Source organism: Eumetopias jubatus, unplaced genomic scaffold, assembly GCF_037043125.1.
Source record: "Eumetopias jubatus isolate StellerSeaLion01/CBP00866 unplaced genomic scaffold, mEumJub1_p1.0 scaffold_7, whole genome shotgun sequence".
NCBI lineage: Eukaryota > Metazoa > Chordata > Mammalia > Carnivora > Otariidae > Eumetopias > Eumetopias jubatus.
In genome coordinates this window covers 137,288,396-137,305,818 of record NW_028274813.1, presented here as the reverse complement: position 1 = coordinate 137,305,818, position 17,423 = coordinate 137,288,396, and the positions used below count along the sequence as shown (strand labels likewise).

The following is a 17,423-nucleotide window of genomic DNA, read 5'->3' as shown; positions in this document are numbered from 1 at the left end:
GGTTTGTAGTCTTCTGGGGGAGAGGCCCACTGCACTGGGACTGAGGTAAGTGTGATTGAGAAGGGCAGTTCCATTGGAGTGCGGGGGTGGGGAGGTGGGATTTGGTGTGAGCAAGTTAGGCGGCCAGTGTCCACACTGCGCTGCTTCCCAAAGGTGGCTCTGTTTATCCTGAAGGCTGGGGGAGGGAAATGACGCTGGCTAGCGCCTTTGTTCCTGGAAAGGCCTGTCCGTGAATGCTTCCTCTCAGGGACTCACTCCAAGAAGAGCAAATATTCTCCCCACTGTGTGCCCCAGGTACTCTTCAGATTGCTTTTTCCATGCTGTCTGCCCCCCGGGTTGTTTCCCTGCCTTCTCTCTAGGACTAGGGTAGTGCCCTCTAGGCTCTATCCCAGCCAAGCTTGCTGATTCTAAAATTCTAGGCTTAAAGCCCCACTAGTTGCAAGAACTCATGAAATTCAGTCCCTCTATTTTCTAAGCCAATGGCTATGGGGAAACATTCTCCTTGTGTGTTCCCCTGTGTGCTCCTCTCTCTCTTGCCTTTCAACACGACCATGGCTCCCTCCACACCACAGCAGCCAGGATCCTTTTCTCCCCTAAACCATGTCTCTGCACTCCCTACCTTCTTTGATGTGTCTTCTTCTCTCCCTTTAGTTGTGGAGTTTGTTCTTTCAGTCTTCAGTTGAATGTTTTTGATTTCTGGGGTATTTAGGATGATTTGATAGTTAGCTAGCTGTATTCGTGGGATGAGGCAAGCCTAAGGTCCTCTTACTTTACCACTATCTTCCTGTCCCCAGTTCCCAATATACTCATATATTTATGTACCTGCTTATAATCTATTTGGGGATCAACGAGAATTTTCTGACTACATGATCTAGTGGGGGAAGGAAGATAAATAAGTATAAGATTAGAGATATGAACAAAGTACTTTAAAACAATCAAAGCTGCTAACTCCCTGACGTGAGGAGGGATGACTTTATAAAGAGTGAACATTGGGTCTGTATCTTGAGGGTGAGGTATTTGCCAGGGAGAGCAGAGTAAAAGGGCAATATTGTCACTGCACACCAACAGCTTTTTAAAAAAATAATTCTTAATATACAGTAAAGTTTCATATGTGTGTGGCGTGTGTATGTGTATGTACAGTTCTATGAATTTTCACACCCATGTAGAGTTGTGTGCCACCACCAAATTATGATTCCATCATTCCAGCAAACTCCTGTGCTCCTCCCCTGTCGTCATATTCTCCTCCCATCCCTTGCCCTTAGCAATCACGAATATGTTGTCCGTCCCTATAATTTTGCCTTTTACAGAATGCTATATATATGGAATGATATAGTATAAAACGTTTTGAGACTGGCTTTTTTCACTCAGCATAATGTCTTAGAGATTCATCCATGCTTTTGCCTGTATCAGTAATTTGTTCCTTTTACTGTTGACTAGTATGCTGTTATATGGATGCACCACAATTTGTTTTTCCACTCACTCATAAAAAGGCATTTGGTTCATTTCCAGTTTTGGGTGATTATGAGTAGAGCTGCTATAAACACTAATGTATAGGCTTTTGAGTGAATGTAAGTTGTCATTTCTCTGGGGTATAGACCTAGGAATGGGGCATATGGTAAGTGTATGTTTAACTTATAAGAAACTGACACACTATTTTCCAGTGTGGCTGTGCCATTTTGCATTCTCACTAGCAATATATGAGAATTCCAGGTGTTCTATATTCTTGCCAGCCCTTGGTTTTCTCAGGATTTGTTTGTTTCTTTTTTTTTTTAAGCCATTTTAATAGGGGTGTAGTAGTATTTCCTCTTGGTTTAATTTTGTATTTCTCTAGTAGCTAATGATGTTAACATCTTTTCATATATTTATATGCCATTCATATATTCTCTTTGATTAAGTGTCTGTTCAAGTCTTTTGCTCATTTTTAAATTGGGTTGTTTTCTTACTGTTGAGTTTTGAGAGTTCTTTATATAATTCAAGCCCTTTGATAGATACGTGATTTGCAAACAGTTTTTCCTTATCTATAGCTGTTGTTTTTTCATTTTTTACAGTGAAAGTCTTAACTCTTCCTTCAATATTGAGTTTTTAATTTCAATGAATTCTAATTTGTAAATTTTTTCTTTTATGGATCATGCTTTTGGCATCATGTCTACAAACACTTTGCCTAAGCACAAGGTTTTCCTTTATGCTTTATTTTAAAAGTATTCTAATATTAAGTTTTACCTTTGGATCTAAGATCCACTTTGAGCTCGTGTTTGTGTAAGATGTGATGTTTAAGTCACAGTTCATTGTTTGCATCTAGATGTCTAATTGTTCTAACACCATTTTTGTAAAAACTGTTCTTTCTCCACTGACTTGCCTTTGGGCCTTTGTCAAAAATCAACCGGACACATTTGTGTGGTCCTATTTTTAGATTTTCAATTCTGTTCCACTGATTCATTGATTATCCCTTTATTAATACCATACTGATTCAATTACTGTAGCTTGATATTGTTTTAAAATTAGATAATGTGAATCTTTTATTCTTTTTCAGAGTTGTTTTGGCTTTTCCAACTCTTGCTTTCAATAGATCTATTAAAAAAAGAAACAACAAAAAACAAAACAAACAAAAAACCCTAGTGAGAATTTTGATTGGAATTGCATTAAATCTGAAGATCAGTTTAGAAGTGACTTTATTGAATCTTTCAATCTATGAACTTCTTTGATTTCTTTCATCAGTTTTTATAGATTTCATCATACAAGTCCTATGCATATCTTATTAGATTTATACCTAAGTATTTCATTTGGGTGGAGCAGTTGTAGATGGTATATTGTATTCTTAATTTTGGCACCTGTGTGTTCATTGGGAAATACAGATGATTTTTGTATGTTGATCTTGTTTGCTGAACTTACATATTCTAGGAGTTTGGGCAGGCTTTTGTTTGTTTGTTTTTGTTTTTTATTTTTTTTGGCAGAATTCCTGGGATTTTTCTATGTAGACAGTCATGCCATCTGCAAATAGAGACAGTTTTACCCTTCCTTTCTCATCTGTATGCTTTTTATTGCCTTCTCTTGCCTCATGGCAGTGGCTAGAACTTTCAGCTCTAGGTTGAATAGAGGGATGAGGGTGGAGATGCTCACCTTCTTCCCAATCTTAGGAGAAAAGCATATAGTTGTTTCACCTTTAAGTACAATTGTTAGGTGTAGGACTTTGTAGGTGCTCTTTATCAAATTAAGGGAGTCTTCCTCTACTTCTAGTTTTCTGAGAGTTTTTATCATAAATGGATTTTTAAAAAAGATTTTATTTATTTATTTGAGAGAAAGAGAGAGAACGCAAGCAGGGTAAGTGTTAGAGGAAGAGGGAGAAGCAGGCTCCCCACTGAGCAGGAAACCTGATATTGGTCTTGATCCAACCCTGGGATCATGACGTGAGCCGAAGGCAGACACTTAACTGACTGGGCCATCCAGGCACCCCCCAGAATTGATTTTGAATTTTGTCAAATTCCTTTTCTGTATCAATTGATACGTGACTTTTCTTTTTTAGCCCATTCATATGGTGGATTACATTGATTTAGAATGTTGAACCAGCTTTGCATTGCTGGAATAAATTCCACTTGCTCATGGTGTATTGTTTTTATATATTACTGGATTGAGCTCCTAATAGTTTGCATGTATGTTCATATGGGATATTGGTCTGTGGTTTTCTTTTCTTGCACTATCTTTCACTGGTGTTGGTATTTGAGTAATGCTGGCCTCACAAAATGAATTAGGAAGTAGTCCACTGTCTTCTATTTTCTGGAAGATATTATGTAGAATTGGTTATTTCTTTTTCAAATGTTTGGTAGAATATACCATTAAAACCATCCACTGCTGGAGGTTTTCTTTGGGAAGGTTTTTAATTATGAGTTCATTTTCATTGAGATAGAAGATGTTTATGTTACCTCTTTCTTTTTGGTTAAATTGAAATAGATTGTGCTTTGCAAGGAATTGATTCATTTCATTTAAATTGTTGAATTTATATGCAGAGAGTGTTCATAATATTACACATATTATGCTTTTAATTTCTGTGAGACCTGTAGTGATATCTTCTCTTTCATTCATAATTTAGTAATATATCCATCTTTGTTCTCTTCTTTGTCAATTTTTCTAGAGGTTCATCAATTTTACTGACCTTTTCAGAGAACTGACTTTTAATTTCATTGATTTTTCTCTATTATGTTTTTAATTTAATTGATGCCTGCTCTTTATTATTTTCTTCCTTTTGCTTGTTTGGGGTTTTCCTATCCTTTTACCTTTACCTTTAATCTTTAAGTTCACTGACTCTTTTCTGTCATCGCCTTTGCTGCCACGTCCATCTAGTGAATTTTGTTCATTCCCATCATTGTATTTTTTTAGTTTTACAGTTTCTTTCCTGAGACTTTTATCTTTCTAGTCCTTTCAAGTGTGTTCACCTTCACTTGGAGTATGCTTATAATAGCTGTTTTGTAGTCTTCAGTAATTCCACCATCTTTGTCATCTCACTGTTGGAATCTGTTGTCTTTTCCCCTTACCTGTTGAGATTTACCTGGTGATTGATATGCCACGTAGCTCTGGATTGCATGCCAGACAGATGCTGGGTTTGTTTAAATCATAAAGAGAGTGTTGATTTTTTTTTTTTTTTTTTTTTTTTTTTAGCAGTCGATTTGAAGGGTTAATTAAGTTCAGGCCTTAATTTCCAACATGCCTTCTGGGGGCTGTGGTTCCAACGTGAGTTCAATTTTCAAAGCCCTTGGTAGCGCTCTTCAGATGTGTCCTGTGTGTGTGCCACCTAGTGGCCAAGTCCCATACAGGGTTCAGTTCTCAAGCCTGGTGTATGCTCTTCAGGGTCAGACCTATGCATTTGCAGGTCAGAGGTGAGGCCGGGTGCGTTCATACACTACTTTATGGGATAGCTCTATTGTACTCCCTGTGTCTGATTTCCCTGGCACTTTTGATTCCCTAGGGTACCTTTTTACAGTCCTATGGCCAGAGAGCTGGGGCTTTAGCTCCCCCTCTTCTCCATGCTCTTTCTGTGACTATATCTGTCCTAGAAACCAAGCATCAGGAGGTGAGAGAGAGAGAGAAAAAAAAAGCAACTGTGATTTATCCCTGACATGTAGGACCATAGCTCTTCTGGTCAGAGAGAAGGATCCCCTTTCTTAGAGTTTTAAGTGCTAGTTTAGTCCCTGGCCTCTGTGGGAATGCCTGGGGGCTGGACAGAAGAGAACAGAAAAAAGAAAAAGAAACCCTAGGATTTCCTCAACCCCTACTCTTTCTGAAATTTAGGAGTTATTTATTCTGACTCCTGACCAGGAAATGAGGATTTCTCTTGAAGCTGCTTCTGGTGTATACTTCTTGGTTTGGGCCTGCCTTTTAGTCCAGACCATCAGGCCACACAATTCTGAAAGACAGAGTTACAGGAAACTAACTACTGGTTTGATGGTACTTCAAATTCTGGTCTCCTTTAGCAATCCACCTGTCACCATTTACTTTTCAGAGTTCTCGGGTGGCTGTTTCATGCCTTCTCTCCAGGGTGTATGTTTGTATTCAGTGAGAGAACTAGGCTGGAGCAGAGCATGCTTACTCCGTTTTGCCTGGAACCAGCATCCTGATCTGAGTTAGACAAAATGACAACATCCCTTTAAACTCTACTCTTATCAGCATGTCTAAGTTTTGGATATAGTGTTGATTAGATAATGTGCTGAGTTGTCTTTTTTTTTTTAAAGATTTTATTTGCTTATTCATGAGAGACAGAGAGAGAGATAGAGAGGCAAAGGCAGAGGGAGAAGCAGACTCCCCGCAGAGCAGGGAGCCCGATGCAGACTTGATCCCAGGACCCTGGGATCATGACCTGAACCAAAGGCAGACGCTTAACCAACTGAACCACCCACGTGCCCTGACTTGTCTTTCATTCAACATTAATAAAGACAAAAAAGGAAAAATTATTGGCATGTTTGAAATCCAGTAATTTTAATAGAATATTTTCCTAATAAGATTGTTTTTTTAAAAAAGATTTTATTTATTTTTGCGAGAGAGAGAGAGAGAGTGTGCATGAGTGGGAGAGGGAGGGGCAGAGGGAGAAGCAGACTCTCCACCGAAAAGGGAGCCCAGTGTGGGACTCGATCCCAGGACCCTGGGATCATGACCTGAGCCAAAGGCAGACACTTAACTGGCTGAGCCACCCAGACGACGTTCCTAATAAGATTCTTTTTTTTTTTAAAGATTTTATTTATTTATATGACAGAGAGAGGGACATAGCAAGAGAAGGAACACAAGCAGGGGGAGTAGGAGGAGGAGAAGCAGGCTTCCGGCCGAGCAGGGAGCCCAATGTGGGGCTCAATCCCAGACCGTGGGACCATGACCTGAGCTGAAGGCAGCCGCTTAACAACCGAGCCATCCAGGCACCCCACTAATAAAATTCTTATAATAAATGAACAACCACCATTTTCCCAGTATGATTTTATGGATTGATCTCAATTTGTGTCCAAGCTTCGAAAAATCTTTTATTTTGTATTCTTCATCTTGTGTTTTGATTACTAGTTATAGAGCTACACTAAGAGTTATAAGTTAAAGAGCTGAAGGAATAGTCGAAGTGTTACATATTGAGAGTTACATCAACACATGAAAATAATAAAAATGCTTAGGAGAATGAGGGAGAAAACACAGACCTTTCAAAAATAAATTTGGGCCTTTTAGGAAAGATGGTATCTTAAGTTCATGTCTACAAAACCCATCTTTTCCCAGGAACCTACTAAAATGAACAAAAAGAATGAAGAGTGATGGCACTTTGTTAATGCTGAAATGACCCAACTTGTTCAACAAAATTTGAGCATTAATGGGCATTCAAGGAGGATGTGGAGGAGAAGCAGATCAGCTAAGGCAATCTCCATCCTCTATTCATCCGTCTATCAGTTTGTCCATCCATCATCCGTTCCTCTTTCCATCTGTCCGTCCGTCCATCCATCCATCCATCCATCCATCCATCCATCCATCCTAGGTGTTGGGTAGAAAACAGAGTAGGAGAGCAAGAGTGGAGGCAGTGGTCTGGAGACCAGGTCAGAGATGATGACAATTAGAATAAGGTGGTAGTAACAGAGATTTTTTTTTTAAAGAGATACTTGGGGTATATTTTGAAGGTAGAACCAGTGTGATTTGTTCATAGCTTAGATATGAAGGGAAAAGGAGAGAAGAGCATCAAGGTCATCGTCATGATCAAATAAGGTTTTTTCTAAGAAAGCAGGGCTAGTTCAGCATGAAAAAGTATATTATTGTCATTCATTACATTCAACAGTGCTGAAATTCAATCAACAAAATTTAACATCCATACTCGTGAGATGAACAGAAAGAAATTTCCTTACTATTATAAAGAATATTTATTAGAAAATAACAAGAACACCTCAACTTTTTTGGAAAGAAGGGGATTATGCCTACTGTTTATACTGTTACTTAGAATTGTTCTGGGAGTACAAATATTTGAAGCAAAAAGATAAAATTGTTATTATTTGTAGATGTTAAGATGTCTTGAAATCTACCAGAATCAAATGGAGAAAAATGGCAACTAATGATAAAGTTAAGTAAGGTCAAAATGCAGAAATCAATTTGCTTTCATATATATTAGCAATAACCTGCTAGGAAATGCAGTGGGGAAAAAACATTTCAGCAACAATACTAAAGTAAAATACCTAGGAGTAAACTTAACAAGAATTATAAATGTATAATATTTATATGGAATATATGCCATAAAATTTTATCAAAAACTATAAAAAAAGCATTGTTTATTTTGTGCATATGTTTTTTTTAATTTAAATTTTGTTATTTAACATACAGTGCAGTATTGGTTTCAGGAGTAGAATTCAGTGATTCATCACCTACATCAACACAGAGTGCTCAACATGACAAGTGCCCTCTTTAATACCTATCGCCCATCTAGCCCATCCCCCACCCTCCTCCCTCCATCAACCCTCAGTTTGTTTTCTCTCATTAAGAGTCACTTATGGCTTGTTTCCCTCTCTCCCTTTTTTTCTTTCCCCATTCCCATATGTTCATCTGTTTCTTTCTTGTATTCAGCCATCAAAAGGAATGAAATCCTGCCATTTGCAATAATGTGGATGGAGCTAGAGTGTATTATGCTAAGTGAAATAAGTCAGTCAGGGAAAGACAAATATCATATAATCTCACTCATATGTGGAATTTAAGAAAAAGAATTGTTTAAATGAAAATTCATACCACACTCTTGGAATGGGAAGAATCAATATTGGGAAGATATTAATTCTCTTCAGATTTAACTATAAATCTAATATAATGCCAACAGAATCTACTGGGATTATTTTTGGGGATGCTGGCATTAATTCTAATGTTTATCTGAATGTATAGATGTGTACATATAGGTTTTGTCACTATTTGCCCTTCTTAAGGCTAGACCTGATTTTAGTTCTTTTGATAGAAATGATGGGACAGAAATTTCTGGTACCTGGGGCCCTATGAAAGAATCATCCTGCTTCTCTTTCATTCCCTATACAAAAACAATGTTATGTAACATTCAGGAGTATACCATACTGGTTATTTTATAGAATGAATTATTTTTTCGTATATCTGAGCAGGACTGGACTCAGCTACCTACCCCCACCCCAGAGCTTTCTGTGGGATCTAGATAGGATTTGGCCTGCAGTCAGGTTGTAATGGCTCTTAGCAGAAATGATTGGCAATGATGATATCCAATTTTAATGTTTGAAGTAAATTTAATGAATGGATTTCTCTGTTTTTATTTGTTTGTTTGCCTTATATGTATGTAGTGTAGTAGTAGCTAGCTAATATAATTTTTAGATACAAATGTCTCATAAGAAATTTGTAAGCATAGCATATAACATTTATTGCAATAATGTGAAATTTATGTTTCTGAGAAAATTATGCACAGATCTTGGGGTGACTCACTTCATTACAATTAACAGTCATAATTTGTTTTTTCCATCTTTTTTTGGAAGGGAAGGAGGGAATCATTAAGTGTAAGGTACATGTCATCAAAGTTTCATGTCTATTTAAGGAATTTGACCAGTGGACTTTAGGAACAAATATCAGGAACATTTTCATGAGGCTTACAATGGGAGCAGTGGGTAGTGTCAGGAATGGGTTGCATTCAGATCAAATAAAATTAGCTGTTAGTTGACATTTGGGTGAAGCTGAGAGAGGGTTATGTGGGAGTTCATTATACTAGTCTCTTTACTTTTTTATATGTTTCATGTTCTCTAATAAAACATTTTAAAAATAAAAGAACAGAAATTAGCAAACAGAGCCGTCTTTGTTTTAAGAAAACAAGACAGTCCCAAAACCAAAGAAATAAGGTTCATAGGAGAGATATCCAAAAATACTCATTTAAATCTGTAATCAAAGCACTATGAGAAGAACCCAAGGCACTCTGCTCTGCCCCCACCTCTTCAGATTTAGAGATTGCTGAAGATCTTAGAAGCAGAGAGTACCGATGGCCACTTCCCTGACTGCCCTACTGTGGGATGACCTGAACCTGGTCCACACCAGTTGCTGCCAGGTGCCTGGACCATGGTGAACCTGTGTTCCCCTGGACTCATGCTGACTCCCATGGAAGGGGCTCCTGTAAAGTCTCAGGGAAACCAAAGAGTTTAGTACTTCATTCTAAACTCCTTAGGGCTTCTTCTTTAAGGAGTCTTCCCTCACCACTGGTGGTCCCAGCATTACACAGCTACACAGTGTGTGTTGCTCATTGGTTTTCTAAGAAACTCGGTGGTAGTAAAACCCCCAAGAAAAGCAATGATGGGAGGAAGGGGAATATGACTGAGGAGGGGTACATGAGAGGTTTTTAAAGTACTGGTAATATTGTATTTCTTAACACAATTTTAAAAAATTATTCTGGAAAGTAGACATAGGGATGTCTGGGTGGCTCAGTCAGTTAAGTGTCTGCCTTCGGCTCAGGTCATGATCCCAGGGTCCTGGGACTGAGCCCTCCATCGGGCTCCCTGCTCCACAGGAAGTCTGCTTCTCCCTCGCCCACTCCCCCTGCTTGTGTGCCTGCTCTCACTATCTCTCTCTCTCTGTCAAATAAATAAAGAAAATCTTAAAAAAAAAGAAAGTAGATATAAATGTTTTAAAGAGTCTTCACCACAAATTGTACATGTTAAATTTTTAAAATAAAAAATAGTGCTATATATGAATGAAGCAATACCGTCCAGATATAGACTTATGTGAGGATATAGTACATGGGAAATGAGACATTTCAAACCTGTGGGGAAGGGGTAGGTTCAATAAATGACATTGGGACAATTGGCTGGGCTGTCCATTTGGAGGGAAAATGTGAAATTCTAGATTGCATACTAGATACAAAAATTAGTTATAGCTGGATAAACTATTTTTATAAAAATTCATTAGAGTAGTACTGACATGATACTACCTAGAGAAAACCCTAAAGACCACCAAAACATTACTAGAACTGAAAAATGAATTCAGTAAGGTCACAGGATACGATATCAATGTACAGAAATCTGTTGCCTTTCTGTGCATCAATAATGAAGCAGCAGAAAGAGAAATTAAGAAGACAATTCCGTCTATAGTTACACCAAAAATAATAAAATACCTAGGAATAAACTTAACAAAGAAGGTGAAACACCTGTACTCTGAAAACTATGAAACATTGATGAAAGAAATTGAAGGCAACACAAACAAATGGAAAGACATATCATGCTCATGGAGTGGAAGAACAAATGTTAAAATGTCCATATTACCCAAGGCAATCTGCACACTGAATGCAATCCCTATCAAAATACCAGCAGCATTTTTCACAGAGCTAGAACAAACAATCCTAAAATTTGTATGGAACCACAAAAGACGCTGAATAGCCAAAGCAATCTTGAAAAATAAAAACAAAGCTGAAGGCATCACAAATCCAGATTTTAAGTTATATTACAAAGCTGGAGTAATCAGAACAGTATGGTATTGGCACAAAAATAGACACACAGATCAGTGGAACAGAATAGAAATCCCAGAAATAAACCCACAATTACATGGTCAATTGATCTTTGACAAAGGAGGCAAAGATATGCAATGGGAAAAGGACAATCTCTTCAACAAATGGTGTTGAGAAAACTGGACGGCTACCTGCCAAAGAATGAAATTGGACCACTTTCTTACACCATACAGAAATATAAACTCCAAATCACTTAAGGACCTAAATGTGAGACATGAAACTGTAAAAATCCTAGGAGAGAACACAGGCAGTAGTTTTTCTGACATTGGTCATAACAACATCTTTCTAGATATGTCTTCCAAGGCAAGGAAAACAAAAGCAAAAATGATCTATTGGGACTACATCAAAATAAAAAGTTTTTTCATAGTGAAGGAAACAATCAACAAAACTAAAAGACAAGCTACTGACTGGGAGAAGATATTTGCAAATGACACATCCAATAAAGGGTTAGTATCCAAAATATATAAAGAACTTATACAACTCAATACAAAAAAACACAAATAATCCAATTAAAAATGGGCAGACATGAACAGACATTTCTCCAAAGAAGCCATCCATATGGCCAACAGACACCTGAAAAGATGCTAAATATCACTCACCATTAGGGAAATGCAAATCAAAATCACAATGAGGTGTCACCTCACACCTGTCAGAATGGCTAAAATCAACAAATGATGGGGATGTGGAGAAAGGGGACACTCCTCCACTGTTGGTAGGAATGCAAACTGGTGCAGCCACTCTGGAAGGCAGTATGGAGGTCCTCAAAAAATTAAAAATAGGACTATCCTTTGATCCAGTAAGTGTGCTACTGGGTATTTACCCAAAGAATACAAAAACACTAATTCGAAAGGTTATATGCACCCCTATGTTTATTGCAGAATTACTTGCAATAGCCAAACTATGGAAGCAGCCCAGTTGTCCATCAATAGATGAATGGATGAAGAAGATGTGGTGTATATATTACAATGGAATATTACTCAGCCATAAAAGGGAATGAGAGCTTGCCATTTGCAACAACCTGGATATAGCTGGAGAGTATAATGCTAAGCAAAATAAGCCAGTCAGAGAAAGACAAATACCATATGATTTCACTCATATGTGGAAACAAAACAAATGAACAAAGGAAGAAAAAGAGACAAACCAAAAAACAGACTCTTAATTATTAGAGAACAAACAGATGGTTACCAGGGGGGGGGGTGGGTGGGGGGATGGGTGAACAGGTGAAGGGGATTAAGAGTACACTTGTCATGATGAGCACTGAGTAATATATGGAATTATTGAATCACTATATTGTAAGCCTGAAACTAATATAACACGGTATGTTAACTACACTGGAATTTTTAAAAATCCAAAGTAGTAGAAGAAAATATATTGAATATCTCTATTATGTTGGAGAAGGTTCTTTCTCTATATAACATTACTGTTAAAACTCATAAAGAAAAAGACAGCTTTGGGTGCCTGGGTGGCTCAGTTGGTTAAGCATCTGCCTTCAGCTCAGGTCATGATCTTGGGGTACTGGGATCGAGCCCCACATGGGACTCCCTGTTTGGTGGGAAGTCTGTTTCTCCCTCTCTCTGTCGTTTCCCTCCACTCTGCTCATGCTCTCTCTTGCTGTCTTTCTCTCTCTCTCTCTAATAAATAAATAAAAATGAAAAAAAAAAAAAGACAGCCTTGACTTGTCCAAAATTAAAAATTTATGATAGAAAAGATAGTACCAAAACAGGCAAAGGACAAGTAAATAAATGTGCTTGGAAGAAGTATTTTCAATTTCCCACATTAGAAAAGGAGTTAATTTTCTTAATATGTCTTTATATATTTGTTTACTGTATATATGTGTGTGTGTGTATACTATATATAGACACTTTCTTACTATATGTTTAAAAATTAATTACCCCCACATTCCCAATAGACAATGGACAAGAGACACAGTAGGCAACTGAAGAAAAATCAGAAATATAAGCAATCATTAAACATGTAAAATGACATTCAGCTTAACTAATTACAGCAGTACAAGTTTTTTTTAAATTTCATTTTCTATCTTTATAACTCACAAAACAATTCATCCCATGATTCATCTTTAGTGTTTATGAGAAAATGAGAATTTAAAAGTCTATTTTTTTAAGATTTATTTATTTTAGAGACAGAGAGAGTGCGGGGGTGGGGGCAGCAGAAGGACAGGGAGAGAGAATCTCAAGCAGGCTTCCCGCTGAGCACAGTGCCTGACCTGGGGCTCCATTCCCAACACCCCGAGATCATCAACTGAGCCGAAACCAAGAGTCAGTTCCTCAACTGACTGCACCACTCAGGTACCCCGAGAAAATGAGAATTTAGAAACAAATCCATTTTCTTTATTTCTTCGGTGTCTGACAGTTGTTCCACATAGTACTGGCAAAGTAAGCCATAGTTCAAAATAAAGTTAATTTTTAAAAAATTATGATTTGCAAGATTGCCCATCAGTATTAGTAAACTGATCGCAGCCAATAGTTTAGAATCAAAGATAATCAGTACACTTACAGTAGAAATAGTGTTCTAATATTTCCTTGCTTTTTGCTACATATTTCATTTTCCCTTGGTTTGTATTATTATTTCTAATACATAGCACATTATATGCTTAAAGATGATTTATAAGGAATCTTGTTTTTCCTAGTTCAGGAAAATAACTTTTAAATAGAAGGCAAGAAGATAAAGTTATTACTGAATCTTAAGAGAATACATAAATATATAATTTTCATTTTTTAGTAAGGATGGAGATGATAAGAGGAACCCTGTGATCATTCATCGAGCCATTTTGGGGTCAGTGGAAAGAATGATAGCCATCCTCTCAGAAAACTATGGGGGGAAATGGTAAGTGATATGGAAAAGAAAAGCTGTATGTCTATCATTTTGAACATTTTGAACAAGATAGGATTACTGCGAAAAAATTGGTAGCTCTTGCCTTATAATTAGCAAGTATCCAAATAGCAAGTAATCAATTCTTGTTGAATCTGCCAGGTCAGGAAACCAAAACAAAGAAGACAAAAGCAGCACAACCTAAAACTATCATTTACCTTTTGGGGAATGCAGTAGAATTGAAGAGTTATCTTTTTACCTATTTCAAGTCCTTTAAAGATCTAGTTGCATCTGGTGACCCTGTGAGTACGGTTCAACCCCTTGCTGAACAGCCATCCCTCCTTCAACCCTTGTTTTCACCTCCTGGGGGTGCCCAGTCGTCATGGGGAGAAAAACACATGAACCTGGTTCACAAATGGCTCTGAACAATACTTTGGCAAACCTAATGCGGACAGCTACAGTACCACTTAGGGGAGAAGTGTGGAAGGGAAATGCCCCCGAGTGCAGGAATTTGAGTACATCTCATAGTCCTCTTTCCTTAGAAGGAAAAATGACCAGACATACGGAGTTACAGCCATGCCTGGGCTCTGGTGACTGCTTTGGCCACAAGGTCAGAGACCTAGAAGTAATTAGATTGGAAAATAGATGACAAGTAGATATGAGGGGGAGGAACATGGATCATAACTCAGAATGGGCCATGAAGGTGACGTCAGCCACCCCAAACCCTCACTTTTGGGTGTTTTTAAAGATTCAAATACAGGAGGACCCATTCTGTGGTTACCATCAGCTTCATTCTTCCCCCAGTGGCTGCTCCGTGGTTCACGAACAAAGTGGCCACTTGGGGTTACGGGCTCAACAACATGGGCCTCCCCAAGTTCCTTCTGGCTATGCCTCTTCTGAGGCCTCAGTCTGCCATCAGTAGGGTTCAGTCGTGGTCCCTCCTATGGAACCATAATCCTGGGGAACAGTCAGCTTTCTGGGTCTTTCTCATCATGCAAGGGCCAGTGACTTGTCCTCACTGGAGAAGATATCAGTTCTGGAATTTGCTTAGCTCTTCCTTCCTCCCACGCATCTGTCAACAGCACCGTGTAAATACTTACTGAGCTTCAATGGTCGGAAACACGATAATGCTTCTGACCATGGAAGTAATTTTTTTTTTTTTTTTTTTAGCAAAAGAAGGAAGGTGCTGAGCTGACATTGTGGGATTTGCTAGTATTACTGTGCCCCCAGAAGCAACCGGCCTTACTGGCAGTCAAGACATCAGGTGGCAGATGATCCATCTTGTGATGGCACATCCAATGGAGGTGGAAATGCTGCAGCCCAGCAATCACATGTGACATCTTTGTCTCCCATCTCATTTTGAAGAAATTGACTGAGATCTGCTCATGCAGTTTAGTTCTGATTTAGTTCTGTGCTGCTGTCGCTGGGTACAGTCCCTGCAGCTCCCATTGTTGACCCTGGGGTGCTCCCATTGTTGACCCAAAGGTCTCCCCCAGAGCTCCATGTCTCCGCACCACCCCTGCCAGAATTGATTCTATGTAGTACCTCCCCCAGGTGCTACTCTGTCCCAAATCCGTGCACCATGCTTGTACATGCCAGATCATGTGCCTGCACTCGAACATGTCTAGGGCAGCTGGGGAAAGCAAATTTCTCAGCAGGCACTACAAGGTGGGAAATTCCCCCAGCAGAGGGTCTTTAAGACGTCCTGGGTAGCTAGAGTCTGTGTACATCCCTGAAGTTTTATTTGTGATCTTAGAGAAATGTACTTAGGTATCATGGGGTGTCCAAGTTGTTAAAACTTACACAGATAAGCCAAAAGAACATGCACGCTACCTAAGTATGAGTTAACACATTGACATCTCTTTCTGGTTGATTCTGTTTTAAATAGTTTAATGTAGGTAAGAGATGGTGGTGTCTCGCCCGAGAGTGGTGGCAGTGAATGTGCTAGAAAAACTAAAAAGAACTAGTGGAATCAGGTGATGGAGTGGGAGACAGGAGATGGTGCTGTGCACTCAATGGGCTGTCCCTCACCGTGCAGACTTAGGGCACAGGCTGTGCAATCCATTGACCCAGAGTTCAGACACCTGCCAGAGTTTCGGTGGACACCTCCCCAAGAGCTCAAAATAGAAATTGTTAAAATGTGGCTCCCCTGGGGATGGGGTGAGGACAGAGCTCAAAAGGAAATGCTTACTTTTCACTTTATCCACTGTATTCCTGTGTTTTATTATACATTTTATTACTTCTATCATATGCGTTATTTTGCTTTTTTAATTTAAGAATAAATATCTAAATGTTCATAAGGTGCCGCCAGGTGGTAGTTCCCACAGCATTTCCTTTCACCTTTCAGACAAAGTACTGATGAAGAAATATTTCCCACATTAAACATTGCTTATACCCAACTTCCCATCTTTTTTTTTTAATTTCATTTTGAGATAATTGTACATTCACATGTAGTGGTAAGAAATCACTGAGAAAGGTCCAGCATACCCTTCACTCACTTTTCCTCAATGGCAGCATCTTACAAAACTCTATACAATATCATGACCAGAAAATTTTTGATACAATCCGCCAACCTTATTTAGGTCTCACCAGTTCACATGCACTCGTGTGTATGTGTGTGTTGAGTTCTATAAAATTTGATCACCTGTGTACCCACCATCAGTTAAGATAGAGGACAGTTCTGTTACTTATGAGGACTCCTTGTGCTACCATTTTATTGTCACACACCTCCTACCCCACCCCCATCATCCTCCTCTGACAGCCACTCATCTGTTCTCCATCTCCATAATTTTGTCATTTCAAGAATGTTACATAAATGGAATCACACGGTGTGTAATTGTGCGGGATTGGCTTTAATCACTCGGAATTCCACTGAGATCCATCCAACTCGTTTCAAGTCTCAGTGGTCGGTCCCCTTTTATTGCTGATAGTGTTCCATGGTGTGGATGCACCAGTTTGATCATTCATCCATTGAAAGACATTTGGAGTGTTTCCAGTTTGGGGCTATTATAAATAAAGCTGCTATGAACATTAGTGGGAAGGTTTCTGTGTGAACATGTTTTCGTTTCTCTGGGGTAAATACCCAGGAATGCAATTGCCCAGTGGTGTGACCCAGCAGCTGACCTGTTCTTCCCTCCCTTTCCTCCCATAATTCCCAGCTTCCTCTTTTGTCTGCCGTGTTGCTTTTTAGCTCTCAATATGGTTTGGTTTACTTCCACACCACTCTGCTGAATCTGCTTTCTTGTGAAGTCTTACTTTAAAAAAATCTTCGGCTATATTTTAAATCACATAATACATGATCATCATCAGATTCTGAAAATACGTATTTTATATATTTTTCAGGCCTTTCTGGCTCTCTCCTCGTCAGGTAATGGTCATCCCTGTGGGGCCAACTTGTGAAAAATACGCACTTCAGGTAAAATCAGAGATAGAAAAGTACATAATAATCTCGGCATGTCATCTGTGAAGGTTATTGACTTGGAATGTTATTTGTGCCTTAAAATATTGCATAACTAATATGTTACTTTAGCAACCCACATTTTCAGTAATTGAGAGTAACATCTGAGTCACGTCTGTGTAGCTGGATCAGAACTATTTTATTTCTTAATGT

The 17,423-nt window shown here is 38.6% G+C and overlaps 1 protein-coding gene across 7 annotated transcripts in view; it reads left to right on the top strand.

The window, feature by feature from the left end:
* Positions 1 to 17,423, top strand: part of TARS3 (threonyl-tRNA synthetase 3) — a 76,412-nt gene that overhangs the window by 56,093 nt on the left and 2,896 nt on the right. For 3 of the 7 annotated variants that reach the window (XR_003612243.2, XM_028122788.1, XM_028122789.2), the window contains exons 16-17: positions 13,724 to 13,828; positions 17,156 to 17,228. Coding sequence is in view for 4 of the 7 variants with exons in the window: in XM_028122788.1 (XP_027978589.1) it covers positions 13,724 to 13,828; positions 17,156 to 17,228 (178 nt within the window). In the remaining 3 variants the exon portion in view is untranslated. The other 4 variants (XR_003612244.1, XR_003612245.2, XM_028122790.2 and 1 more) reach the window with 4 other exon arrangements.